This window comes from Topomyia yanbarensis, chromosome 1, assembly GCF_030247195.1.
Source record: "Topomyia yanbarensis strain Yona2022 chromosome 1, ASM3024719v1, whole genome shotgun sequence".
Classification (NCBI taxonomy): Eukaryota; Metazoa; Arthropoda; class Insecta; order Diptera; family Culicidae; genus Topomyia; species Topomyia yanbarensis.
Window position 1 is genome coordinate 29,570,977 of NC_080670.1, and position 25,228 is coordinate 29,596,204.

A 25,228-nucleotide genomic window follows, 5' to 3' on the forward strand; every position below is an offset into this window, starting at 1 on the left:
TTCTGAAGCTCCAGTAGGACAATTCTCAAAAATGAATTTTATTTTGTTAACTATCTATAGTTCCAAACGACATCACGTCTCTTCATATACAGGATCATACCAAAACAAAATCTCACCGATCAGTCTCTACGCATCGCTCGATCGAGATAGAAGTGTTTTGTTTTCGATCTGTTGGAAAAAGAACAGTGCAGTAATCCGCGTTCAAGGTTATTTTGCCATTCTCTGCCTCTTCGAGGTTTGGACTTTTATTTTCTTTTGTGCGTGTGTTAACCGTTAGGCCACATTCCTCAACCTTTTGTTCGTAAAGCGAGGATTGAACAATAACCAGCTATTTAAGCTGGACTGGTGCGTCGTGGGAAACGAGTATACAGATAAGTGAAATCTACCTTTTTGATACATTTACGGCTTTTTCCCGTCTGCGCGGGTGCTGACCCCGTGCGTTGACGGTGTCGATGGCTTCCTCCCCGGATGGCCAAATGGAGATCGAATCGACTCCTAAGGCTCTCCCCCGACCCAAACAATATCCAGAGCTCTCGACCGGTCCCTTTGTGGTCTTCTTTCGGCCCAAAACAAAATCGCTGAATCTATTACAGATTTCAAAAGACCTGACGGAACGGTTCTCGGCTGTGATCGAAATAAAAAAGGTCCGCTCAGACAGGCTGAGGGTCGTGCTGACTAACTCAAAGCAGGCAAACGATATTGCTTGCTGCGAGCACTTTACGAAGGACTATCACGTGTATATTCCAGCTGTGAAAGTGCAGTCTGAAGGCGTTGTCACCGATGACAGTTTGACATGCGAAGATCTGCTGCAGTACGGGGTTGGCCGTTTCAGAGACCGCTTACTTCAGCCAGTGAAAATACTCGAGTGCAAGCGTTTGCACTCAGTAGTAGTCGCGGGGGATGGTTCAAAAACGTACCCCCAATCAAACTCTTATCGGTTGACCTTCGCTGGTACCGCTTTGCCAAATTACGTCCTCTTGCACAAGGTTCGTCTGCCTGTGCGTCTGTTTGTGCCGCGGGTCATGAATTGCACAAAGTGTAAACAATTGGGTCACACAGCCACCCATTGTAGCAATAAGGCCCGCTGTGGAAAATGCGGGGAGAATCATCTAGATGATTCGTGCAGTAAGAATGCTGAGAAGTGTCCTTACTGTGCAGAGAATCTGCATGATATCTCGGCATGTCCCGCGTACAAACTACGCGGGGATAAACTAAAACGTTCCCTTGCTGGACGATCCGAACGTTCTTTCGCAGAAATGCTAAAGAAAGCTACACCACCAACCTCAACAAACATCTATGCTCACTTGCCTCCTATCGAGGGCGAGGCTGATGACCCACAAGAGGGAACATCTACTAGGGCGCCTAGAAGTTATAGGAAGAGGAGGAACATTTCCTCTCCTAAAGTTCGTTGTAAAGGCCAGAAGGTATCCCTTGACGGGACTCAAAAAGTCACATCTATTGGAAGTGTTGCAACCAAACCGAAGCAATTAGCTCCTGGTCTCGGAGGAATAAACTCAGAGAAGGAGTTCCCAGCACTTCCCGGAACATCAAAAATCCCAAGTGTTCCTCTGTTCCAGTTCGAGAATAATCGCGGCACTGGAATTATCAAACTCTCGGACATTGTGGACTGGATAATAAAAACATTCAATATAACTGATCCTATTAAAAGTCTTATGTTAGCTTTTCTCCCTACAGTAAGAACATTTTTGAAGCAGTTGACTGCTAAATGGCCCCTCCTTTCAGCGATTGTATCCTTCGATGGCTAACTCATCGAACGAGGTCACGGATTTGATCACTGTTCTACAGTGGAATTGCAGAAGTATCATCCCGAAAATCGATTCCTTCAAAATTTTAATAAATAATTTGAGTTGCGATGCATTTGCATTATGTGAAACTTGGTTAACTTCCGACATAGATCTCAACTTCCACGACTTTAATATTATTCGCCTGGACCGAGACACCCCCTATGGAGGAGTGCTTTTGGGGATCAAAAAGCGCTATTCCTTCTACAGAATTAACCTTCCCTCGATAACAGGTATTGAAGTTGTCGCTTGTCAAGTAACAACCAAAGGCAAAGATCTTTGCATAGCTTCCATATATATTCCCCCCAACACCGCGATTGGGCATCGCCGGCTACATGACATCATAGAATCCCTGCCTGCACCGCGACTAGTTTTAGGCGACTTTAACTCTCACGGTGCGGAATGGGGTTGCCTTTATGATGATAACCGTTCCTCTTTAATTCACAATATTTGCGACAACTTCAACATGACAATTCTAAACACGGGTGAAATGACACGGATTCCTCCCCCACCAGCGCGCCCAAGCGCATTAGATTTATCCCTTTGCTCGACCTCGCTAAAGTTAGAATGCGCGTGGAAGGTAATCCCTGATCCCCACGGTAGCGACCATCTGCCGATCGTAGTCTCAATCAATAACGGCTCAAGGCCATTGGAAACAATCAATATTTCGTATGACCTCACACGAAATATCGATTGGAAGAGCTATGCTGCCGCGATATCCGACAACATCGAATCTACTCAAGAACTTCCTCCGGAGGAAGAGTACAGCTTTTTGGCTGGCTTGATTCTCGACAGCGCGAATCAAGCTCAGACTAAGCCAGTACCCGGCGCGAACATACAAAAACGTTCTCCCAATCCCTGGTGGGATAAAGAGTGCTCAGACGTGTACGCAGAGAAGGCCGCCGCGTTTAAGACCTTCCGGAACGACGGGTTACCCGCTAGTTTTCGACAGTACGCGACGTTAGACAAGCGAATGAAGAGTTTGATGAAAGCCAAAAAACGCGGTTATTGGCGTCGGTTCGTCGACGGATTAACGAGAGAAACATCGATGAGCACTCTTTGGGGAACAGCCCGACGTATGCGAAATCGAAACAGTACTAATGAGAGCGTGGAATATTCAAACCGTTGGATATTCGATTTCGCCAAGAAGGTTTGTCCGGATTCCGCCCCGGCACAGAAGATCTACCGCGCCGCGTCCCGTCACGATAACGCGAACGAAACACCTTTTTCGATGGTGGAGTTCTCACTTGCTGTCTTGTCGTGTAACAATAAAGCTCCAGGGCTAGACAGAATCAAATTCAACTTGTTGAAGAATCTGCCAGACTCTGCCAAGAGACGCTTGTTGAGCTTATTTAATAAGTTTCTTGAGGCTAACATTGTCCCACACGATTGGAGGCAAGTGAAGGTCATCGCCATCCAAAAACCAGGAAAACCAGCCACCGACCACAATTCGTATCGACCGATCGCAATGCTATCTTGTATCCGAAAGTTGTTCGAGAAAATGATCCTATCCCGCCTCGACAATTGGGTCGAAGCAAATGGCTTACTGTCAGATACACAATTTGGCTTTCGCAAAGGCAAAGGGACGAATGATTGTCTTGCGTTGCTCTCAACCGAAATTCAAATGGCCTATGCTAGTAAAGAGCAGATGGCATCAGTGTTCCTAGATATAAAGGGGGCTTTTGATTCAGTTTCTATCAACATTCTTTCAGAGAAGCTGCACCAGCATGGTCTTTCAGCGACTTTTAACCAACTTTTTACTAAACTTGTTGTCGGAAAAGCACATGCATTTTTCGCATGGTGATTTATCGACATCACGATTTAGCTACATGGGCCTTCCCCAGGGCTCATGTCTAAGCCCCCTGTTATACAATTTCTACGTCAACGACATTGATGAATGTCTTGACAATTCCTGCACGTTAAGACAACTTGCAGACGATGGCGTGGTGTCTGTTACGGGACCCAAAGCTGTCGATCTACAAGGACCATTACAGAATACCTTGGACAATTTGTCTGCATGGGCTATTAAGCTGGGTATCGAATTCTCCACGGAGAAAACTGAGCTAGTTGTATTTTCTAGGAAGCGTGAACCAGCACAACTACAGCTTCTATTAATGGGTCAAACTATAGCTCAGGTCTTCACAGTAAAATATCTAGGGGTCTGGTTCGACTCGAAAGGTACTTGGGGATGCCATATTCGGTATCTGAAACAGAAATGCCAGCAAAGGATCAACTTTCTTCGTACAATAACCGGAACGTGGTGGGGTGCCCACCCAGGAGACCTAATTAGGTTGTATCAAACAACGATACTGTCGGTACTGGAATACGGATGCTTCTGCTTTCGATCCGCCGCGAACATACATTTCATCAAACTCGAAAGAATTCAGTATCGTTGTTTGCGTATCGCCTTAGGGTGCATGCAGTCGACCCATACGATGAGTCTCGAAGTCCTGTCGGGCGTTCTTCCGCTGAAAAATCGATTTTGGGAACTCTCATATCGATTGCTCATTCGATGCGATATCTTGAACCCGTTGGTGATTGAAAATTTCGAAAGGCTTGTTGAGCTCAATTCTCAGACCCGTTTTATGTCCCTGTACTTTGATTACATGGCGCAGAATATTAACCCTTCTTCTTACAATCCCAACCGTGTGCATTTCATAAATACTTCTGAATCTACTGTTTTCTTCGACACATCCATGAAAGATGAGATTATTGGAATTCCGGACCATATACGCCCACAAGTGGTTCCAAATATTTTTTATAATAAATTCCGAGAAGTCGACTGTTCTAAGATGTTTTATACTGACGGATCAAACCTCGAAGGGTCCACTGGCTTCGGTATTTTCAATCAAAAGTTCACCGCCTCCTACAAACTCAGTGACCCTGCTTCAGTTTACGCCGCAGAACTAGCTGCTATTCAGTATACCCTTGGAGTCATTGACACATTACCCGCAGACCATTACTTCATCGTCTCGGATAGTCTGAGTTCTATTGACGCTATTCGCTCGATGAAACATGGAAAGCATTCCTCGTATTTTTTGGGGAAAATACGGGAGCTACTGAGTGCTTTATCTGACAAATCTTTCCAGATTACCTTGGTGTGGGTCCCTTCTCATTGCTCCATTCCGGGCAATGAGAAGGCGGACTCCTTAGCTAAGGTGGGTGCCATTGAAGGTGACGTTTTTGAAAGACCAATTTGCTTCCACGAATTTTTCACTATTACTCATCAGAGAACCCTCGAAAGTTGGCAAACCTCGTGGAGCAATGGGGAGCTAGGAAGGTGGCTACATTCGATAGTCCCTAAGGTATCGACGAAACCTTGGTTCAAGGGGATGGATGTGGGTCGTGACTTCATTCGTGTGATGTCCCGACTCATGGCGAACCATTACACGCTGGATGCACATCTCCGACGTATTGGGCTCGTGGAGAGTGGTATCTGCGCTTGTGGCGACGGTTATCACGATATAGAGCACATAGTCTGGGCGTGCACCGAGTACAGTTTCGCCAGGTCTCGGCTTATGGACACCCTCCGGGCCCGAGGAAGACCACCCAACGTCCCGGTTCGAGATGTGTTGGCAAGCCGCGATGTCCTCTATATGTCCCTTATATACACCTTCATAAAAACCATCAATATCCAACTTTAACTGCCCCTTTTTCCTTATCATTCTCAGAAACGCTCTCTTCCACCTGTACCATACACCCACGATGGTTTGATGCGACTCCAAGGCGACACAAAACATCCCTGTCAAATGAGCCAACAAACACGGGACCTAAAGCACGAACATCACACGCACAACTCGAAATGTAGCCGATCAACATCTGAGCCGCACTACGAAATCGTCTGGAGAAACCCCTGCCATCTTAAGAACGACCACCCGGCGTCCCAGTACATGATTCTTCCTGATGAAGGCCACCCTGATTCTGTAATCCATCCGTTGATCTCCCGAAGTCTGAAACTGAAATAATGTTCTCCCCCTGCCATGTTTGTCCACCCTACTTCCCCTGACTCTTATACACAGAAGTAACACCCCTTCCCCCCCCCCCAAATATCTTCATGAAGCATTTAGCTCTTCTTGCCTTTTCTAGTTTTAACTATTATATTATATGATCTCGTTGAAAATGCCCAACTCTACTACCACATAAAATAACTCTAATTAATGTCTCCGAATCTTTACAAAATTTAATCACGCCCTCTAATTATTTCTACTTTTAAGATAGTCGTATAAATTTTCCCCCTTAGTTAAACATTATTTGCTCCAATAATCTCATTGCTAAAAATGTCAAACCATATTGCCATAAAAACTAAATGACCCCCTAATCTTACGAAAATTATATTACCCCCTTGTGTATATGTTTAGCTAATCAATATGTAATCCCCTAGTTTTAAGTAATTTAAAATGTAAAACAAAACAAAATTGGCACCTTTAAGCTAACGCAGACCTGCCTTATCAAATAAACGAATTGGAAAAAAAAAAAAAAAAAATCTCACCGAATTCGTACCGCTGCAAAAGCGCATTGATATATTCCTCTCACTACCGGACGCATCCACAAGGTGGCCGCAAACCCGAAAGGAAATTCCGCAGTGCAGCTGAACCTATTTTTACCGGGATGAACTGGACTTCCTGTGGCGATTCGAACGAACACGGCCCTTCCTGGCGAATCATCTCGATACTCGGCTTATATTCAATAACACCCCCCCCACGCCCAGCAAACCGGAAGCTGCGATGATTTGTTTTTATTATTGATACGCACGTAGGCGTAGGCGAAGAAAATGGAAAAACATAGTTAATGGCATTTGAACAATTTGCGTACGGCGTTTCCCCTGCACCGATGAGGGTTTTATTTCTCTCAATGGCAAGAAATGGTTCTCTTTTTACGGTTCGTTAACAGTTTTTTTTTCGCTTGCACAGCGGGCTGAAACCATTGACCAGCCTCTGAACCGGAACGCAGAAGCCATTATTTATAGGCAGCTATAAATTCTTGTTATTTTCTGTTTGTTTATTCAGTAAATTGCTCTAGTTAGGAGCTTATCGCCATCGAATGGATGCCGTCAGGAGAGGGGGAGGGGTTAGGAAACACCATGCTAATCTTCTACACGCTTAACGCAAAAATATGTAAAAATAATTATAGTATGCTAAAAATGTGCTAAATTCGATTACAGCCTCTTTTTTTCGATTTAAAAACCCCCGTTCTAATCACACTTTTCCCCCCATTGATCTCGCCCTTTTTTCCAGGTACAGAACAGCATCCGCCTACCGCTGGCCGGCCTGGCACCGCCCCGTGTTCTCATGTGCAGCGCCTCGATGGGTGCCGAAGGTTCCGTCACACTGCAGTTGCGTGAAGCCGTACAAGCACCGGACGCAGCCGGAACTTCGCTCTCCGACCACGGCGGTCTCACCATCGGTTATCCGGATCCGGAGATGCTAGCCGATATGCTCGGTTCGTTCCAGAGTGCCTCGGCAGCCGGACTGGAGCAGCAGTCTTCCGCCGCCGCCTCCGCCACATTTGATCTCATTCAGGACAGTAGCAGTAGCAACTGCAGCAGCCGACTGTCAGGGCTGGACCCGGTCGAGCAGCAGCAGCAGCAGCAGCAACATCAAAACATAGCCAGTGCCCTGATAGCCAAGGCTTCATCACCCACCGGATGTAATGCTAGCAGTAGTTGTAGCGGTGGTAGCAGCGGTAATAAATCAAATGCCAATGGAAATTTGACGCTGGGCGGCATCAAGGGCGAGACGGGTAAGTTTGATAGTTAACAATGAGCTTTTTTCATTTGAAACATAGGTCAGTATTTCGCAATAGTCTTATTGAGCTGCGGTGATATTATGCCATTTGACGTTTTAAAATAGAAAACGTTTTTAATCCTCCTAACAGTGTGATGAGACATTTCTTATAACTCTTATCACTCTCTTCGGATATTATATCGTTTGAGAACATTTAGAACTTGATGCTTCGCGGTGTTTTTGATAACACATACTACATGGGATAGTGGCAGGACTCAGAGAATCGTTCAAATCAGCATATGACAGCATCAGTGCTAGAAATCTCAAACCAAATCAATGGGAAAGCGAAAAAATGCCCCAAAAAATAGACATACAAACGAATTATTGCTAATGCTCTGTTAATAAAATATTTAAATTCCTCAATCAATGCATTGTGGTGGGAAAACTGAATTTTCCTAAAGGGGTTATGTATATTGTACTGAGCCAAAAAAATCGAATTTTTCTTTGAATCGATTTGAAATTTATACTTTACTCAAATTTCTAACGCGACTGAGAACTAAGAAATCAACGCTTTTTCTTGAAAAAAGCGATACTAGCAGTAATACCATTCAAAGAAAATCAACAGTGAATATTTCCAGACTTGGTTTTATTTCCTATTTAAGAACTATTGTGTTTTTACATCCTAGATTGCATGATTCAGTGATCGAAACCCAAAACTTCATGAAGTATCTCAAATTATTAAATTAAAATTTGTGTTTGCTATTGAAATTGACAAAATGATAGTATCGCCCCTTTGGCGATTGTTTACTTTTTCGGTCCCACCTATCAGCATTGAAGAATCGCCCTTACGTTTTTTTTCAATACCAATTTTACAGTTGGTGGGGGTTTGGTGAAAATCGATCTTACTGTCCAAACGGCATAATTCCGAAACCGTAATTTTTGAAGTTTTAAATTTATGCAGAATTATTTTTCAGAAAATAGTAACAGAGTTCGTGTCTTTAGCGAATTTGTTGAGACTTTATTGTAGTCATGAATATTAACCTGAGAAAATTCACCATAAATACTTCTTGGACGGTATACCGTCAAAATTATTTTATTAAATGGTGCGCTGTTTAACGTTTGTAAAACTCATCGAAGATACTAAACCTCCGAAATTGGCGGTTTCAAAATGATGCTATCTTGACCTTAAATTACTGTTTTTAAAAATTTGACCTATACATATAATTGGTCATACAACAAAAATCAAATGCTCATCAAAATCGATCAGGACCTACTAGAGTCGAATGGAAATCGTCATTTTTCATAAATTTGTCTCTACATTCGGAAAGTGTTATCCTCGTTATTAATCATATTACGTTTTCGTCTCAACTCGACGCATTCCCAAAAAAAACTTGTCTTAATCCACCTAGTGGTGCAATTGTGCTTGTCTCATTTGTCCGGACTACGATTCCATGGCTGGTTATGTTCAATACAATGGTGGAAATGAATATTACATGTTCAGTACGATTTGCACATACATACAATGGATCGACAGCCACGATCTTGAGATACTATGTGATACTGAAACATCGCTTAAAACTAGCGGCGGATCATGGAGAAAGATCCGGGAGGTCCGGGTCCTGCCGAAAATTTTTAACTTGTTAAGAAATTTTAAACTAGTTTTAATTTTAAAGTAGCAACCCCTCACTGCATACTCCCTCCGGGCCGGTATGATTGACGATTTTTAGAGTGATTGCATAACCTTTCTATATGAGAAAGGCAAAAATGTACCAAAGTCCCTCGAAGTCAATTTTTGTCAAACATTATTTTTTTCGAGTTTACATCAAATCGCAATGTTTCATGCATTATAAAGTCATTTGGCATCAAAAATACAAATTTGATTCTGAAAATTTTTCATTTCATTTGTGAACATCGATCCTGCCACCTCTGATTAACAGAGGTCACATTTTTTTTCCACATACACACATACACACATACATACACAAACAGACATTTTCCGATATCGACGAACTGAGTCGATTGGCATATGACACTCGGCCCTGCCGGTCGGGATTAGATTGACGAATTTTAGAGTGAATGAGAAAGGCAAAAACATTTTTAGCAAATGTTGAAAGTTATGCATTTTTTTTGGTGAGCAGTTCTATGTTTCAGAGACATTAAATCAATTTTAACTTCGCTTCCTATTAAATAAAGACCCTTATTACAGTACATCTCTACAAAAACGAGCTCGATTTGAAAATAAATCTGAGGATTATCATTGATTACAGAACTCTGAAATTTTCTATTGGAATGTTTTCAGGCAGGAATTTGATATTGATGCTATTAGACAACTGTGAAATCAAGACCAATAGATCAGTTACATATCAGGACCCCATTCCGACAATTTATCAAAAGTCCTCATGATGTTTACAACAACAGGTTATCAATCTACGGATCAGATAATTGTTATTGTAATATTGAATTAAATCAGTCAGCATCAATAAATTATCAACTTCAATCCAATATTTTTTGGCTGATGCGGGGGGGGGGGGGGGGGGGGGTGGGGGGGGGGGGTTGTATGGTGTTAAACCCCAAAACGTTCTCTTGGCTACACCGTTTCTTGGAGTTATTTACTTCGCTTTCATTTTCCGATATGTTTCAGATCGATCCGATGGTTATAAGTTTGAAAAATTGCAGTCAGAAGGTTCGTACAAAGTTCCTTCCAGACAACTTGGAAGTGTTCGGTGATTATTTCTAGCGGTTGTAGATAGAAAAATGAAATACAAAATTCGTTTTATCGTAATAATGTTTGGCTTATTTCAATGCATTATTATTATATTGAACAAAAAAATAGGCGACAAAGAGTAATCCACAAACAACAAGCCATAACTTTTAAAGTATTCAAAATAGATATTTGAAGTCTTCAGTAAAGTTATTCGCAAAAGTAAGAGCTACAAATTTGCTGAAGGCATCATTTCGATATAATCACTTCCAAGAAAATTTGTTAAAATATCTCACTCATAGGAGGATTAATCTGAAAAAGCACAACACCAAAAGAAAGGGCATATTGCCTCCATTATATTCTCCGAAGATACTATTGACCTAAAATAAGCCGTTTTGGCGTTAATAATAGATTACATGTTTTGCCTTTCTCAATAGAAAGGTATTGCAATTGCTCTGAAAACCGACTTTTTAACGGAGGCCCGGAGGGCCAAGTGACATATACCATTCGATTCAGTTCGTCGAGTTCGGCAAATGTCTGTGTGTGTGTATGTATGTGTGTGTATGTATGTGTGTGTGTATGTGCGTCTGTGTGTGTACGCGAACACAATCTCACTCACTTTTCTCAGAGATGGATGAACCGATTTTTACAAACTTAGTCCCAAATGAAAGGTGCAACGTTCCCATAGGCTGCTATTGAATTTCTAATGGATCCGACTTCCGGTTCCGGAATTACAGGGTGATAAGTACGAACACGCAGAAAATGTCGATTTTAATAAATTCTGCAATGAATGTATAAAGGTGAAAAATTTTCCAAAATATGACCACAACTGCTTCGATTTGTAGTATTAGGTCACTAACATCCATTCAAAGTCTATTTGGCCACATTGGCCACCATCCTCGGTTCCGGAAGCCCCGGCGGAAGTATCTAAATTCAGAATAACAGTCACATCGGTTTCTCGGAGATGGCTAGACCGATTCGACTAAACTTGGCCTCAAATGAAAGGTATTGCGTCCCCGTAAATGGCTATTTAATTTCATCCCGATCCGACTTCCGGTTCCGGAGTTACAGGTTGTGGCGTGCGATCACATAGCAAATTGTGATTCAAACCGATACTCCGATGAAAGCAAAAAAGGTAAAAATTTCGCTAAAATGTCTCTCAAACAACTTAAATTTGCTGTTCTAGGTCACCGACGGCCAACCAAACTTTCGTTGACTACATTAACCACCATAGACGGTTCCGGAAGTGCCCGGGAAAAGCGGCCATCTTTCATAACTAGCAAACTCATATCAGTTTCTCGGAAATGGTTGGGTCGATTTTCACAAACTTAGTCCCAAATGATAGCTATATTATCCCCACAGATGTCTATAGAATTTCGCACGGATCGCTTGTATGGTTCCGGAAATATAGACTGAACGGTCCGGTCACACATGAAATTCCCATATAAGCCGGAACTCAAATTTTTTTTTTCAAAAGGGGGACCTCATGAAATTTCAGAAATCGAATTCGTATTTTTGATGCCAAACATCTTTAAAATGCATGAAACGTCGAGATTTTATGTTATCTCGAAAAACATTTTTTTTATAAAAATCGACTTTTTGGGACTTTGCCGATTTCGCACCTTTTTTCAGTTCAATATTACCGTGGCTGTTTTTTCTTTTTCAAAATTTTAGAACTCGAATAATGATTTATTTTCCTGTATATAGTTGTCATGTGAGGTATAATAATAAAATGTAATATATGCATTTAAAAGTTTTTAATGAATATAAACAACGCACACATTCTCGTGATTCATGATTGAGAAAGGCACAATTGCACCGCTAGGTGGATTAAAATAGGTTTTTGGTCATATTTCTGGCAATGGGAAATGATAAAAATCTTTCGTCCGCATTTAATGTTAAATATCTCTTTTAATATTGGTCCGATTTCAACAATCTATAGCTTGTTCGAAAGGTATTCGTTAAAGCTGTCTAAAAACATATACATTGTTAATCTATATTGTCAATTTCGACAGATAATTCAAAAAAACTGCAAAAGCGCCATTTTTACGCATTCAAACATTCATATCTTGGAAACTAAACATCAGAATCAAAAACAAATTAGGCCATTACAAATATTTTTTAAAAATTATGTCACCCCCCCCCCCCCCCCCCCTTCAAAATCGCTGAAAACAATCAGAGGGCAAATAATTTTTTTAAATTAACCAGAATTCAAAAAATTGTCACGTTTTATAGAACAACAATAGCTTCCATAGAGTTTTGCTTTTCGTAACTGAAAACTATTATGGTAGTTTTAGAAATTACCATCCCATGATAATTTTAATTTTGACCATTCTCGGGTAAATGTGAAGTTTAAAAGAGATCATCGATCCAGTCCAACACCAAATGAAACGTTTGCTGGTCGCGGAAGGAAGGACCCATCTGTGTATTATCAAACAAACATCCCGAGCAGAGCCTGATAACAAATTGAGAACTAAACTTGATGTTGTGATGTAGTAGGGAATGATTGCTCAGGTTGTTATCATTTTGGTCGTTTTAACGGTTAAAAGATCAAAATCGAAAGCAGAAAAATTGCACTATGGGATCAAACAGAAAACTATTCATGCTATCAGTGAAAGCAAATTGAAAACTCATTGAGATGGTGAAATATTTCATTGATAACAAAATAAGTAATCAATTTGATGAAATAGAAACAAACATTTTTTTCTAAAAATGTAAGCGCATCAAAATGAGATCAAAATAAGATGTTATATCTGAAAAAGTTTAAACTGATATCAAAATAAGATTTCAATTTAATGCTTGATATCAAAATATGTTGTCTATTTGCTGTAATGTTGATGTTGGACTTTGCTCGGGATCTCATGGAAAGGCTAATACAGACCGACTTCTGAATCGATTCCATTTTAAACGCAACAGTCGATAGAGACATAATCGATCGTTGCATTCGAAAATAATTTCGATAAGGAAACAATCTGAATTCAAATCAAACTCCTGAAGATTTATATGTGGTTCAATATTCAATATACATGAGCTTTACCGAAAGGCTTTTGACATTTAAAAATTTCATATGGGATCGTAGTATTCATACCGTATATCCGCAGCCATATGTGCGATTCTTATGAACTTGTTCAGATCAAAATCTGCTACTAAACCTTCCATTTAAGGCTAAGCTTGTGAAAATCGAATAAGCCGTTTTCCAAGAAGCCGAAGAGACATTAATTCTGAAATATTCCAAGAACCAGAAACATGCGAAATTTTCGAGATAGACGCTGGAATCAAAAGAACTTTGTCTGGCCATCAGCGATCAAGAATGCTCTAGCAAAGCTAAATACAGATCTTACAAATAATGGTATCATCGGCACTTACCGCAGGAAGAACCGGGAATCCATTATCGATGTCAATTTTTGTAGCCTTGGAGTAACCGGAAAGATGGACTGAAAAGTGTGCGAGGATATATCCACAGCGACCACCAAGCGATCTGGTACAGCATTGATAACAGGACTATGAACTACACATGAATATGAATATGTAGGAGATATATAAACGAGTGAAGATGGAAAACAGCGATTTTTCACAGGAACGTGTCCGTCGAAGAACTTGAATTTGAGGGTATCCTCTTCAACCTAAATGCGAACGAGTTCACGGCACTACTAACAAAGGCGTGTAATGCGACCATAACAAGGGATGGGAAACTGAGAAACGGTCGCCGGGTGCAATACCACGATTATCGATCTACGTATAAGTTGCCTCCGAGCTTGGAGAAGAAGTCGGAGATCACTTCGGTTTCTCATCTCGCTCAGTTCAGAAGCTAGAAATCGCTCCGCTGCAATAGCAGGGCAAGTAATCAAATTTATCCGCGCGACGCTTGGCAAAAATTGATTCCTTCTGCCTAGTGTGTGATACGTGAACAAACAATGAGTGATAATGCCAAGCAAAAGTATATCACGATGCGGGCAAACTGTGTTGCTTTTGACTACACGAAATATCCGGTAATACCATCAATTCATGAAGGGGAGCAAATGTTGAAGGTGAACTTGAAGTTCAACGTAGCTTGCGGTACTTTATGCGGTGCAATTCCACCATTTACGTCATGCGGTACTGAATATGTTAAAAAATATTAGTCAATCAGAATCATTCGCCTCCCAGAACAACATGAAACACATCATCGAATGTAATAACATTTTATACAGTATCCCAACGTATATAGATGTTGACAGCATTGAAATAAAGATACATGACCTGGCACCACGTACTAGTTCCTTCGCTATCAAACAAATCCTGTCAAAATACGGAGAGGTTAATAGTGTTAAGGAAGATAGTTGGAGGAACTACTTCCCAAGACTCCGCAACGGAGTTCGTGTGGTGAGAATGCGTCCGACAAAACCTATTTCCTCTTACTTGACTTTCACATGCAAATCACCTCATGGTGTTGAATATTCTCAACGAACACTAGTCACGCACCCAGGACAGATTCCTACCTGTCAATATTGTGATCATCCGCTACACCACGGGAAACCTTGCGCAGAGACTGCTAAAGAAATTCCACCTGATACGACCAAAGCCGGTATACAATCATCGTATGTTAAACCACAACCAGTTGGTAAACCAAAGACTGCAGACCGGAAATTCACAAACACCCAACAACGATCGGCCCCAGTACCACTAAACCAACTGCCATTACCAACATCGAAGTAACAACGATTACAGCAAATGTTTCCAAACCAACAACCAACACCACCAATAAGTAATCTAATACCGATGACGAAGGATTTACAATAGCGACCCGTAAGCACAAACAACAAATAAGAACATCCGACGATGAGCAAGATGAATGCAGTACCGATGATGACATGGACGTAAACGAAAACGCGAGAGAAGACGGACCAAATGACCCCCAAGGTGCGCTCCACGGCTCAGTTGTGCTCACGCATTGTGCCTTGTCAAATATATTTAAAATTAAAAAAGAAGTCAGAAAGCTCGAGGGAAGCGAGCTGCAAGAACCGCTCTCAACAAAGCAGTCAAGCTGTACAAGAAAGCCTTACCACAAAGCCAACGCGAATTTCCTTAGGAGAGACCTACAAAGTTGGCATAACAAAGATAAAAGGCTCAGTTGCACCACCTGAAAGGTGCCCGGAAAAGATGGAGGTCACCATCGAAAGGTTTTCCCCACAACATGAATCTATTTTCGCCGTACAGTGAGGAGGATGATCACAAAGATGAAGATCGATTTACCAACAAACAGCTTATCGAGATGGCGAAAGCCATAAAAGTGAAGCGATACATAAGAGCCCGGATATGTTCAAAACGATCCGATAATTGGAAGCGACAAAAGCTGATGTTGCTTCCGATGCCGGGACAACATGGAAATCTTTCAGCGTAGTCAATATATCCCTTAGTAATGTTAGAGAGAAGGAGTAATCCTGAACAAGCTAACGAAGTACGCGGACCGTGAGAACGGCATCTCATGTAATTCGGCTTCCTTATAGGCAGGTCTACAGTGAAATCCATCCAAACGGTTGTGGGAGCTGTGGAGACAGCAGAGATAAGGATATCTTTTTTGCGTGGTGGTTCCCTTAGGTGTGAAGAATGCTTCAATAGTACTAGCTGGGAAGCAATCGCCCATTCGCTGTACAGCATGAGTAACTCTGCAGGATATTATAGAGCTACTTTCAGTACCGAACACTGATCTACGAGACAGATAAGGGGGAATCACAACTACAACTGACGTTCCTCGACTCGACGCTGTGGAACGCAGTGTACGATGGAGTATTGAAGCTGAACCTTCCCAGAGATATAACGATTTTCGTCTTCACGGATGATGTGGTGTTCCAAGTAATCGGACAATCGCTAGAAGAGGAGACACTCGACACGGAGACGATTGCCCATCATAAAACAGAGTTGGTGATGACAGCTTTGCTTGAGGCGCCAGTGTACTGGGCACCACGAACCAGCGGAAATCGCTGGACCGAAGCATGTGAGCAGACTAGTTTCACCGTCAGGGACAAGATCGAGTAGGTCGAGTAAAGCACCAGCGGTGGGTCGTCGAGTTTTCAACGAACCGGAAGCAGCGAACCAGAAGCTACGCTCCATCCGGTATCGCCGACCCGTCCTCGCCAAGTACTGGTTGGCCCTTTGAGTAGGATTTATGGACTATGCGAGTAGATTGCGACAAAACTGGGAGCTAAATGACTCGCGCAACAGGCATCGGTATCGGGAGAACTTCCGACGAGGAATTGAGATGGCTCGCGAAAACAGGAAGTAAATGCTTTACAGAAACGGGTGCCAAATGGCTAACGGAAGTTCACCACTGCGATTAGCCGGATATGTGTTCGGAGCTAAACCGCTCTAATGTATCATTTTGTCTTAAGACTGAATCAGCCTCCCCACGATATAACGCTTCGATGCAGTCTCGTGGAACAAAAGCAACGAAGAAAAGTGAGGACTGTTAGTAGTGGTTAGGCACAAAAGTGAGTCCCACCTAGGGCCAATGCAGTTTTGAAGCTATTTAACCATACTATAAAACATACAGACATTTTCAGATATCGACGAACTGAATCTAGTGGTATATGACACTCGACACTCCGGGTGTAGCTTAAAAAGTCGAGTTTCAGAGTGATTGCACAGTCTTCCTTATATGAAAAACCTTTGACCGATTTTCATGCCTTGTGTGTACAGTCGGTCCTTGTGCCGCCACAACGGAATGAAAACTATTCAAGCAACCAAAAGTTAATATCTTAATGTACTCTTAAATGTTTACATTAAGTTCATAGAGAACTTTCAAGCTTTTATTGGGAATTTAGAAATTGCACTGTTCGGAACATTATTTAAAACGAAAACTTTAGCATCCCTTTCCTGTGAACTTTTGATTGATTCAGTAATGTTTGCTTGAATTTTTCTAGTAAAACAAATAGCTCAACCCCGCTATACGAAATCACCCTGCGGAAACGTCCACGAGAACAATCGAAAGAAAATGTAAAAAGAAAAAACAAATTTTGTGTTTATTAAAATAAATATTTATTTTTTGTTTGCCCCCCCCCCCTTCAGAAAAAAATTTGTACTTGGACATAATTTTTAAAAAAGATTTGTAATGGCCTTAATAGCGTTCATGCTGTTTTTTAGTTCTTTCATTTAAAATTGGTTTGGATAAGATCGGTTCAGCCATTGCTGAGAAACACGAATGAGAATTTGTCCGTTACATACACACACACACAGACACACAGACATTGTCCCAAATCGTCGAGCTGAATCGATTGGTATATAAGACTCGGCCCTCCGGGCCTCGGAAAATTTTTTGAAAGTTTGAGCGAATTCTATACATTTCTTTTATAAGAAATGTAAAAATGTTTTACGGTTTACACGGGGAGTTTAAAAAATGGTTTCTGGCTAGTTCAACTGAGAAAGTCTCCAAAGTGATCATCTTCAAAAACAGTTTTTTTTTCACTACGCTTTATACAATTTTCTTGTATTTGTATCTGTCAGAATTTCCGAACGTATTGGACAGGATATACTAATTAGGATAAAACGTTTCTGTTGCGACTGAACCTTCTAACGCTTGGCCGGGATAGGTAGAGAAAAAAGCGTAGATGTCATCCGCCTAGGCGGAGCCGCACAACTATCAACTTAATTTCTTATAGGTCAAACCGTCGATTATATTCACAGGGTGTCTTTGGGGGAACTGTTCGAAGCAATATTCTCCACAAACTGATAAAAAATTAGAATTGAGCATGGCTTACTATGATCGACTTAAAAAATTTAACTTTTTATACTGACGAGGTAGAAAGTTGGTGTCTTCGACAAAGTTTTAGAATTGCTCATAATAAAGAATTCTTCTGAAGAACTTGAACTTGTAGGCAACCCTCTAAAATTTAGTTTTTTTTAAATTGTTTCTATTGTAACCTTTTGTGTTAATGATGTTTCAGACAAATGTGGAGTCATTAAAACCGCATAATTTTGTTGCAGACTGTATGCAAAAATACTCACTCGTTTAAAGGTTATTGAAGATTTTTACATTTTTTACGCCTACTTCAACTATATATAAAAAAGAAAGGGACAAACCAAAATGCACGAACAGGCGCTTTTTCCAAATTCCAGACTATACATAATAAAGGTAAGAAGGTTTGATCCGTGGCACTCTAGTATGCTATGAATAGGGTAAGCCTATTTTTTCATGTTTTTGACTTTTCCCATATAAAAATCAGTAAAAACTTTTTTTTCAGATTTTTTCGTACCGTACGTTTTGATCAAAGAGCTGGCACCATTAGGAGTAATAGATGTTCGCAGAATCACGAGATGAGTAGAAAATATCCAAGTGAACACTCCCACATACTTTCCATGGAACTACGTTCACCAAGCACATTTATTTTGGGCCTCTACGAGTGGAAACACGCGAATTCGTTTCAAACCCAATGATTTGTTTCAACTGCTGCAGTTACGGTCACACAAAAGACAAGTGTCCCAGCAATGCGGCGAACTGCTCAGGCGTCCAAAAACTCAGGAAAGATGCCTGCAAAGAATCAGCTCACTGCAAAAAAAACTCCCGAGGTAGCCACTCCCTCCCAAGGAAAGATGACACAACTTTAAAGCTGAGAGAAGCAATTCTTAAACTCAAGGAATTGCCAAAGGCAATAGAAAGGACATTGAAATCCGGAAACTGTGCAGCGAACTCACACAAATGCAAAAAATGATGACAGAACAGAATTCAACAAAATGGAAAAAGAGATGAAAGAAAAGACATAGAATAAAAATGTGGAGTACCTCGAAATATTTGAAGACGATCAGGACCAGACGATATCCAATGCAAGTGATTTTAGGGAAGACAGAGACAAAAAAAATGGAAAAAAGTGAAGGCACCAGCTACCAAACGAAAAATTCAAGGGACGGACAATAAAATTGATCCAAGACCCCATCCTTGCCAAAAAGGGAAGGGGTAGGTAGACCGTGCAAACATTGTAATGGCTGAACAAACCAAACCTACACTAGATGAAATCTCTGGCGAAGATATTGGCACTGACAACGGATATGAAGACGATATTAATAACGAAATAATCAACGATATAATCAAATACCCTCACGATACAACCAACGAACAAGAGAACCACGTGATACACGAATCAGGTTGGTTGGGGCAAAGTAAAGACGATGTTCATTACGCGATGATCAGTAATTTACCGCTAAACTGTACCAGTTTACAAGGGGAAAGGAGAGCGCACCAACCCGAATAGGTATAGACTAAGCTGACCAACCGTACGGAATTTGGGAGGACAGTACGGATTTTTGGTCGTGTGTCCGGAAAAAATACTTGTACGGATTTGTCCGGAATTTGTATGGAATTTCCAACATTAATGGAAGTGGAAGTACTCCCGGGACAACAAAAAATCTTCCACAAATGCAATTTTTGTTAGCAAATGGAAACCGGTGAACAAGAAGAGTGCTAAAAACTTGATTTTTGTAAATTTTCTCATAAGCTGTGGAACTAGGCAAACTTTGCGATTTTTTCTAACATAAAAGAAAAAAATTAACTTTTATGTGTCTCACTATCCGCCTCGACTAGTTGTTTAAGTCGTTCTCCCAAGTTGGGTGGTATTTTGAAAATCAGTGTCTAGCAGCCGCCAAGTCGTTCTATCTAAGTCGAAACGCAATTTACCCGATTAATTTCCGTTATGAAAAATATAGTGCTCGATGTGCACATTTGGTTCAACTCAATTTGCCTCCTAAGAAGCTATCTCAATATGATCCGAATTATACAATTTCTATTTTTAATCTTTTTCGGAACCAAATTATTACTACTGCAGTTCGATTGTATTTTGTAGTTCTGAGATATAATACAATTAAAATATGCAGTGGATTCTGGAACTCTCTAAAATTTTCCTTTAATTTCATTTGAAAGGTTGAACCAAAAATTTAATCATACTCGAAGAACATTAGATACAGAAACGAGACTGTTAAGTACAATAGAGTATTTATATTTACGTTAGATTTTCAGCCAGATAAACTGATTGGATAGCTTGGTACACACAAGGAACATGATGAGTATAAGTGCTAAATGCGTGTACACTCACTTTTATATTCCGTAATCAATTTCTTCTTGTGCAAAGAAGCGCTTTTTTGACTTTAATACTATGTTCACACTACAGAGTTAAAATACGTTATTATAATTAGCAACAAGAAAAATGTCATAGATGTCATAGATAGCGTTAAAATACGCTTTAAGTCGTAGTGTGAACGTAGTATAATGTTGTGCGTTTATAAAATTGTGGCGTACAGTGATGTACCAAATCGGGTTTTTATAATTTTCGGGGGAAAACAACCAAGGTTTCTTTCCCGGTTAAAACGGTTTTTTCATGGGAAGTTTAGGTTTTTTGAGTTTTTGATGTTTTAATAATAGAAAATTAATGTATTTTTTTGATTTATGAGCATTATTTTCATTACGATTGGTTTGAATCTGAAAATTTTGATAAGTCTTTCTCGATATAATCATTGTCTGATCGCTGATCCACCATTTATTTACCAATTTTGTATTTAAATAGCTTTCCAACACAAGCTGAGCTAAGTCGATTGCGTTTTTTGCTGCGAATCAACCACCAGCCGAAAGAATTCCGATTGCAATTTGTGAGAGTTCTGATTGCGGTGCGATGTTTTTGTGCATATTATTCATTTTTACTTTTCACCGAATGACGTATTTAGTAAATTTTGGGTAAATTTTTAGTAAATTTTGGGTAAATTTTTAGTAAATTTTGGGAAGGTATTTAGTAAATTTTGGGTGAAAAATTATCTAACTTCGATAAAAGTGAAACAACTTCTAAAATGAGTAACAAGCAGGATAAAAGTGGCTAAGGCATCACATGATTGTTCTGCTTTTTATTAGGGTAACTATGACTATTGTTCGATGTATTATAAAAAATGAGCTGAAATTTTTGGCTGCGGACTAAATGAGTGACCGAAAATAAATGTCGTAAGAACAGAACATGCTTCATAAAACCCGCTTTAAATATATTAGAATGTTAAATATTCGATTTTACATTTTAAGATAGTTGAAGTGGGTTTTACAAAGCATGTTCTATCCTTGCGACTTTAATTTTCGGTCGCTCAAATCTAAATACAAGATTCTTAAAAAAACGCTAAACAAACATTCTGTAGTCGATCAATCGAAAAAAACAGGTTTCGGCCGGGTTAAAATGATTTGGGAAAAACCCGGTTACAACCCAAAAATAGAAATCTCAGCGATACATAATAGAATAGCGGCATTATAGGAATTGTGTTATATATCAGGTTCGTTTGTATCAAAAACCGTTCATATTTACTGCTGTAAGTTGTGATGAGATTTGGTACTTCTATTTCAGTTTTTGGGGTGATTTTATATTACGTGGATGCCTCTTTGGCCATAACCGGAAACTCTAGTAATATGGGAGAACTCACTCTCTTCTAGGATATGAAGCATACATTGCAAATTAAATATCAGATTCAGAATCCGCGCGCGATCATTCAAGAATACACGCAAATATGCGACTAGCCACACGGTTATAAAACCGAATTTATGCACGAGAAGTTACATACACGCTAGCACACGCGACAAACACGTTCACATACAAACGCTTGAGCCCTTCGCGATCATCCACGCATACCTACGCTTACGATCTAGCAAACAGGATAACACTCCGGTGACTAAGTGAAAGTTCTAGCACTTAAAAATTTACAAACGCGGTCTGAAGAATGAGCCTACATACGCTTGTGTTCGCGCGATCATGAATTGGTTATGTCCAGAAATTATTCCTCTCGGCCCTAGCCGCCTAGGTCCACGCCCTCAGCTGGACTAATCAGAAAAATGACGCTAATATCTACTAGACAATACGTTCCATGGCGACATGACAGGGAACTCTAGTGATAGAGTTGATAGTGATAGAGAACTCACCCTCTTCTAGCATCTGAACCATAAACTGAAAATTAAGTATTATATTAACAGTCCGTGCGATCATCCAAGAACACACGCAAATATGCAAATGGACACCCGGTTTTAAAATCGAATTTAAGCATGCGAAGTGACACGCTAGCACACGCGGCACACAAACATCTACGCGACAAACAAACGCCCACGCAAACGAACACAATAACATCCAAACGCTCGAGCCCTTCGTGAGGGTACACAAAGCCGAATCGCGATCATCCATGTACAACTACGCCCAAGATTTCATAATCACAAAGACGACCCCTATGATTTAGTAACCCCTACAGCACTTCTAATCCGATTAACGCGGTCTCAAGCGCACACAAATACACGCTCATTCCAACGCGATCGTCAAGTTCATTCCACTGCACAACTGAACCGTACAGTCGATATCACAATCGGAATCACGGCCTGCTGCAATTGGACTGAAGCAGTGATGAGTGATTCTGATAGGGAGCCCTTCCGTGAACTCAGCTCTACAGCTCCAGTAGGAAAACTTTCGAAATAAAAAGAAAGATAACAAAATTTAAAATATCTATGAGAATCGTATTCTGTAATAAAATTATGTTTTTGTCTGCCAGTTAGTATGAAATTTGGGAACATATTTAAGGCAGTTGCAAGAAAAACATTTTTACCAATTACTTCTCCGCGATGCAATCACATTAAATATATTTTCATTCTCTTCAGACTTTCGTTGCCAAAAAATAAAACTTTTTAAAAAATGAGTTTTTTGTAGTTTTAGTTTATATTAAAATTTTTTAATTTTTTGGTAAATTCACAACTTTTTATACAGCATTTGTTTTTTGCGAAGAAGAGATTATTCCCTGCAATTTTTTCTCGGAGTGTTTTGCTGTGCAAAATACAGATCTCGAACCACATTTTTTTAAACGATGCCTGCATAAAATTTTGGGCCCTTTGAAAGTATTGCTCTTGAATCAAAATGCTTTGCTTTGCGTGCAAAATGCTCAGAACCCATGCTGGTAAAACGTCTAATGTTTCAACCGTATCGAAGATGGTCGTTCGCGATTTTAAAGATTTTTGGGTGAATCTTGGAGGAATTACTGTGTTGTAAAATCTGTCGGGAAGTGCCAATTTGACCAACAATCGCTGTAATATTTTAAATCTTGCCGAAGTGATCGTTTAGTGTCGAGATATGTGAATATTAAAAATAAAAGTGGAACTCTGGTCAAAGAACGGACTTCGAGTCTTTCCGTATTAGCCCGAGTTTTTGGAATATTTAGTTACAGGTTTCATAGCCTAACCTTGAGAAAGTCACCTCTATCAGATGCCATCATATCAGGCATTCAATAATGATAATTTTCGATAGATTGCGTCAGGCAAACAAAATCATTTTGCAGAACAATCTACAACATGTCGTTGATCGTGAAGCACTATAATAAAATTCAATATCCTCGTGTTTATAGATAAAATCAAGATTCAACTGCCCGATACGGCACCTCGAACTTGTGATACGGTCTTTAAAATTATCGCTGTACAGAAAAGTGGAATTGTCACAAAGGATACATGAAAAAACTAATTATGCCTAGATATTTCAATGGTGATTACGCGGTAAGATTGCGTCCTTCCTACCTGATCCGACAATACAAAACACGACAGTATTATTTTACAAATAATGCTTTGCAGTTATCAATGACAGATTCCTACCTCCATATTCTATGATGAAACGGCTCACTATCATAAACCGTAACAGCAGTCGTTAAGAAAACTCATCTCTGACAATTAATACCAATACACAGTCTTCAATTCCGTTGCCTGATCCCCAAATAATTGCCAACTTTGTGACACTTGTTCAGGCAATAACGGCAACTGCAAAACCGTAAAAACTGTGTGTAACTTCAAATCAAAAGCCAGAGTTCTCAGTTGGGACGAAGAAAGAAAGAAGATCCAACCGTGCATGTACTGATGAGATGAATTCGAAACGCATAAGCATTTTATTTTTAATTTGTCGATTTGTATAGAACTCTGTTCATACGAACAGCTGTTTTTGTGAATTTGAAATATAGAATACATCCTTTTTATTCCAAAATTTGAATTTGAAAAAAAAATCTGTGCACGTTTCGGGGCTTTAGTCTCTGTACTAAGATTCTAATCAAAATTCATAATCCCGGGATTGGATGGTCGTGGATATTTAAATTCGAAACCAAATTATTTTGGATCCAATGTGCTGAGCAACAGTCTGTTCTAATTTCGTAAGTTCATTTCGATCGGAATATTTAATTTTCTACAGAAACCCATATCATTTGAAAGAACCTTCCTGCATGGCAAGAAATTTCAGTTCGTTGTGAACTTAACATGAAGAATGTTAAAAAGAAGGTATTTTTTCTGGATTTTTTAAAAACATAATGCGAAGAACGAAACGATGTCTCGGAATGGTCGAACTAGACTTAGATGGCAAACTAATTATAGTTTGGTTCCATAAATTATAACTGCAAATTAAATAACAAATGTACATGGAGGAAACTGATTAGGACACTAACACAGGCAACTCTGGCATATAATTTCTGTGCTTCATAACTTACATTGAATCCAGAAAATATTTCGATTATAGAGGTTTTAACATTAGGGTCATTTGCCTCTTTTTTCGTGGTAGAAAATCTCTTTTGAAAAAACTGTTACCTTGTGTGCGGGATTGGGAATCGAACCAATCGATTTACCAACTACGCTATGCCAACCCCTAAAATCATTGTTAAAAATTCCATTGCCTGTAGTAAAATATAGTAAACAAGAGAAATACTAAACAGTCCTAGAAATCAACCTCTGTGTTCTAAATTTTGAAATGAAATTTGTACGGATTTTTCTTAGTCCACAGTTGGTCAGCTTAGTATAGACCCATATATTTCATCAGCTGTATGGGCAAGGTCTTTGAGTGCATAATAAACAACCGCCTTACGAACCTGGTTGAAATCAGAAATCGGGTCCATCAGCATCAGTACGCGTTCAGAAAAGGTCGAACCACGGTTGACCATCCAGCGACAATGGAGGAAGAAATTAGAAACGCAATGGCCAAAAAATCACTATACGCAAGTGGTCTTCCTGGACG

The 25,228-nt window shown here is 40.1% G+C and overlaps 1 protein-coding gene across 13 annotated transcripts in view; it reads left to right on the forward strand.

Moving 5' to 3' along the window:
* Positions 1–25,228, forward strand: part of LOC131677187 (serine-rich adhesin for platelets) — a 945,885-nt gene that overhangs the window by 804,007 nt on the left and 116,650 nt on the right. For all 13 annotated transcript variants that reach the window (XM_058956882.1, XM_058956887.1, XM_058956884.1 and 10 more), the window contains one exon: positions 7,037–7,541. In XM_058956882.1, coding sequence (XP_058812865.1) covers positions 7,037–7,541 — 505 coding nt within the window. The remainder of the gene's footprint in view (positions 1–7,036; positions 7,542–25,228) is intronic.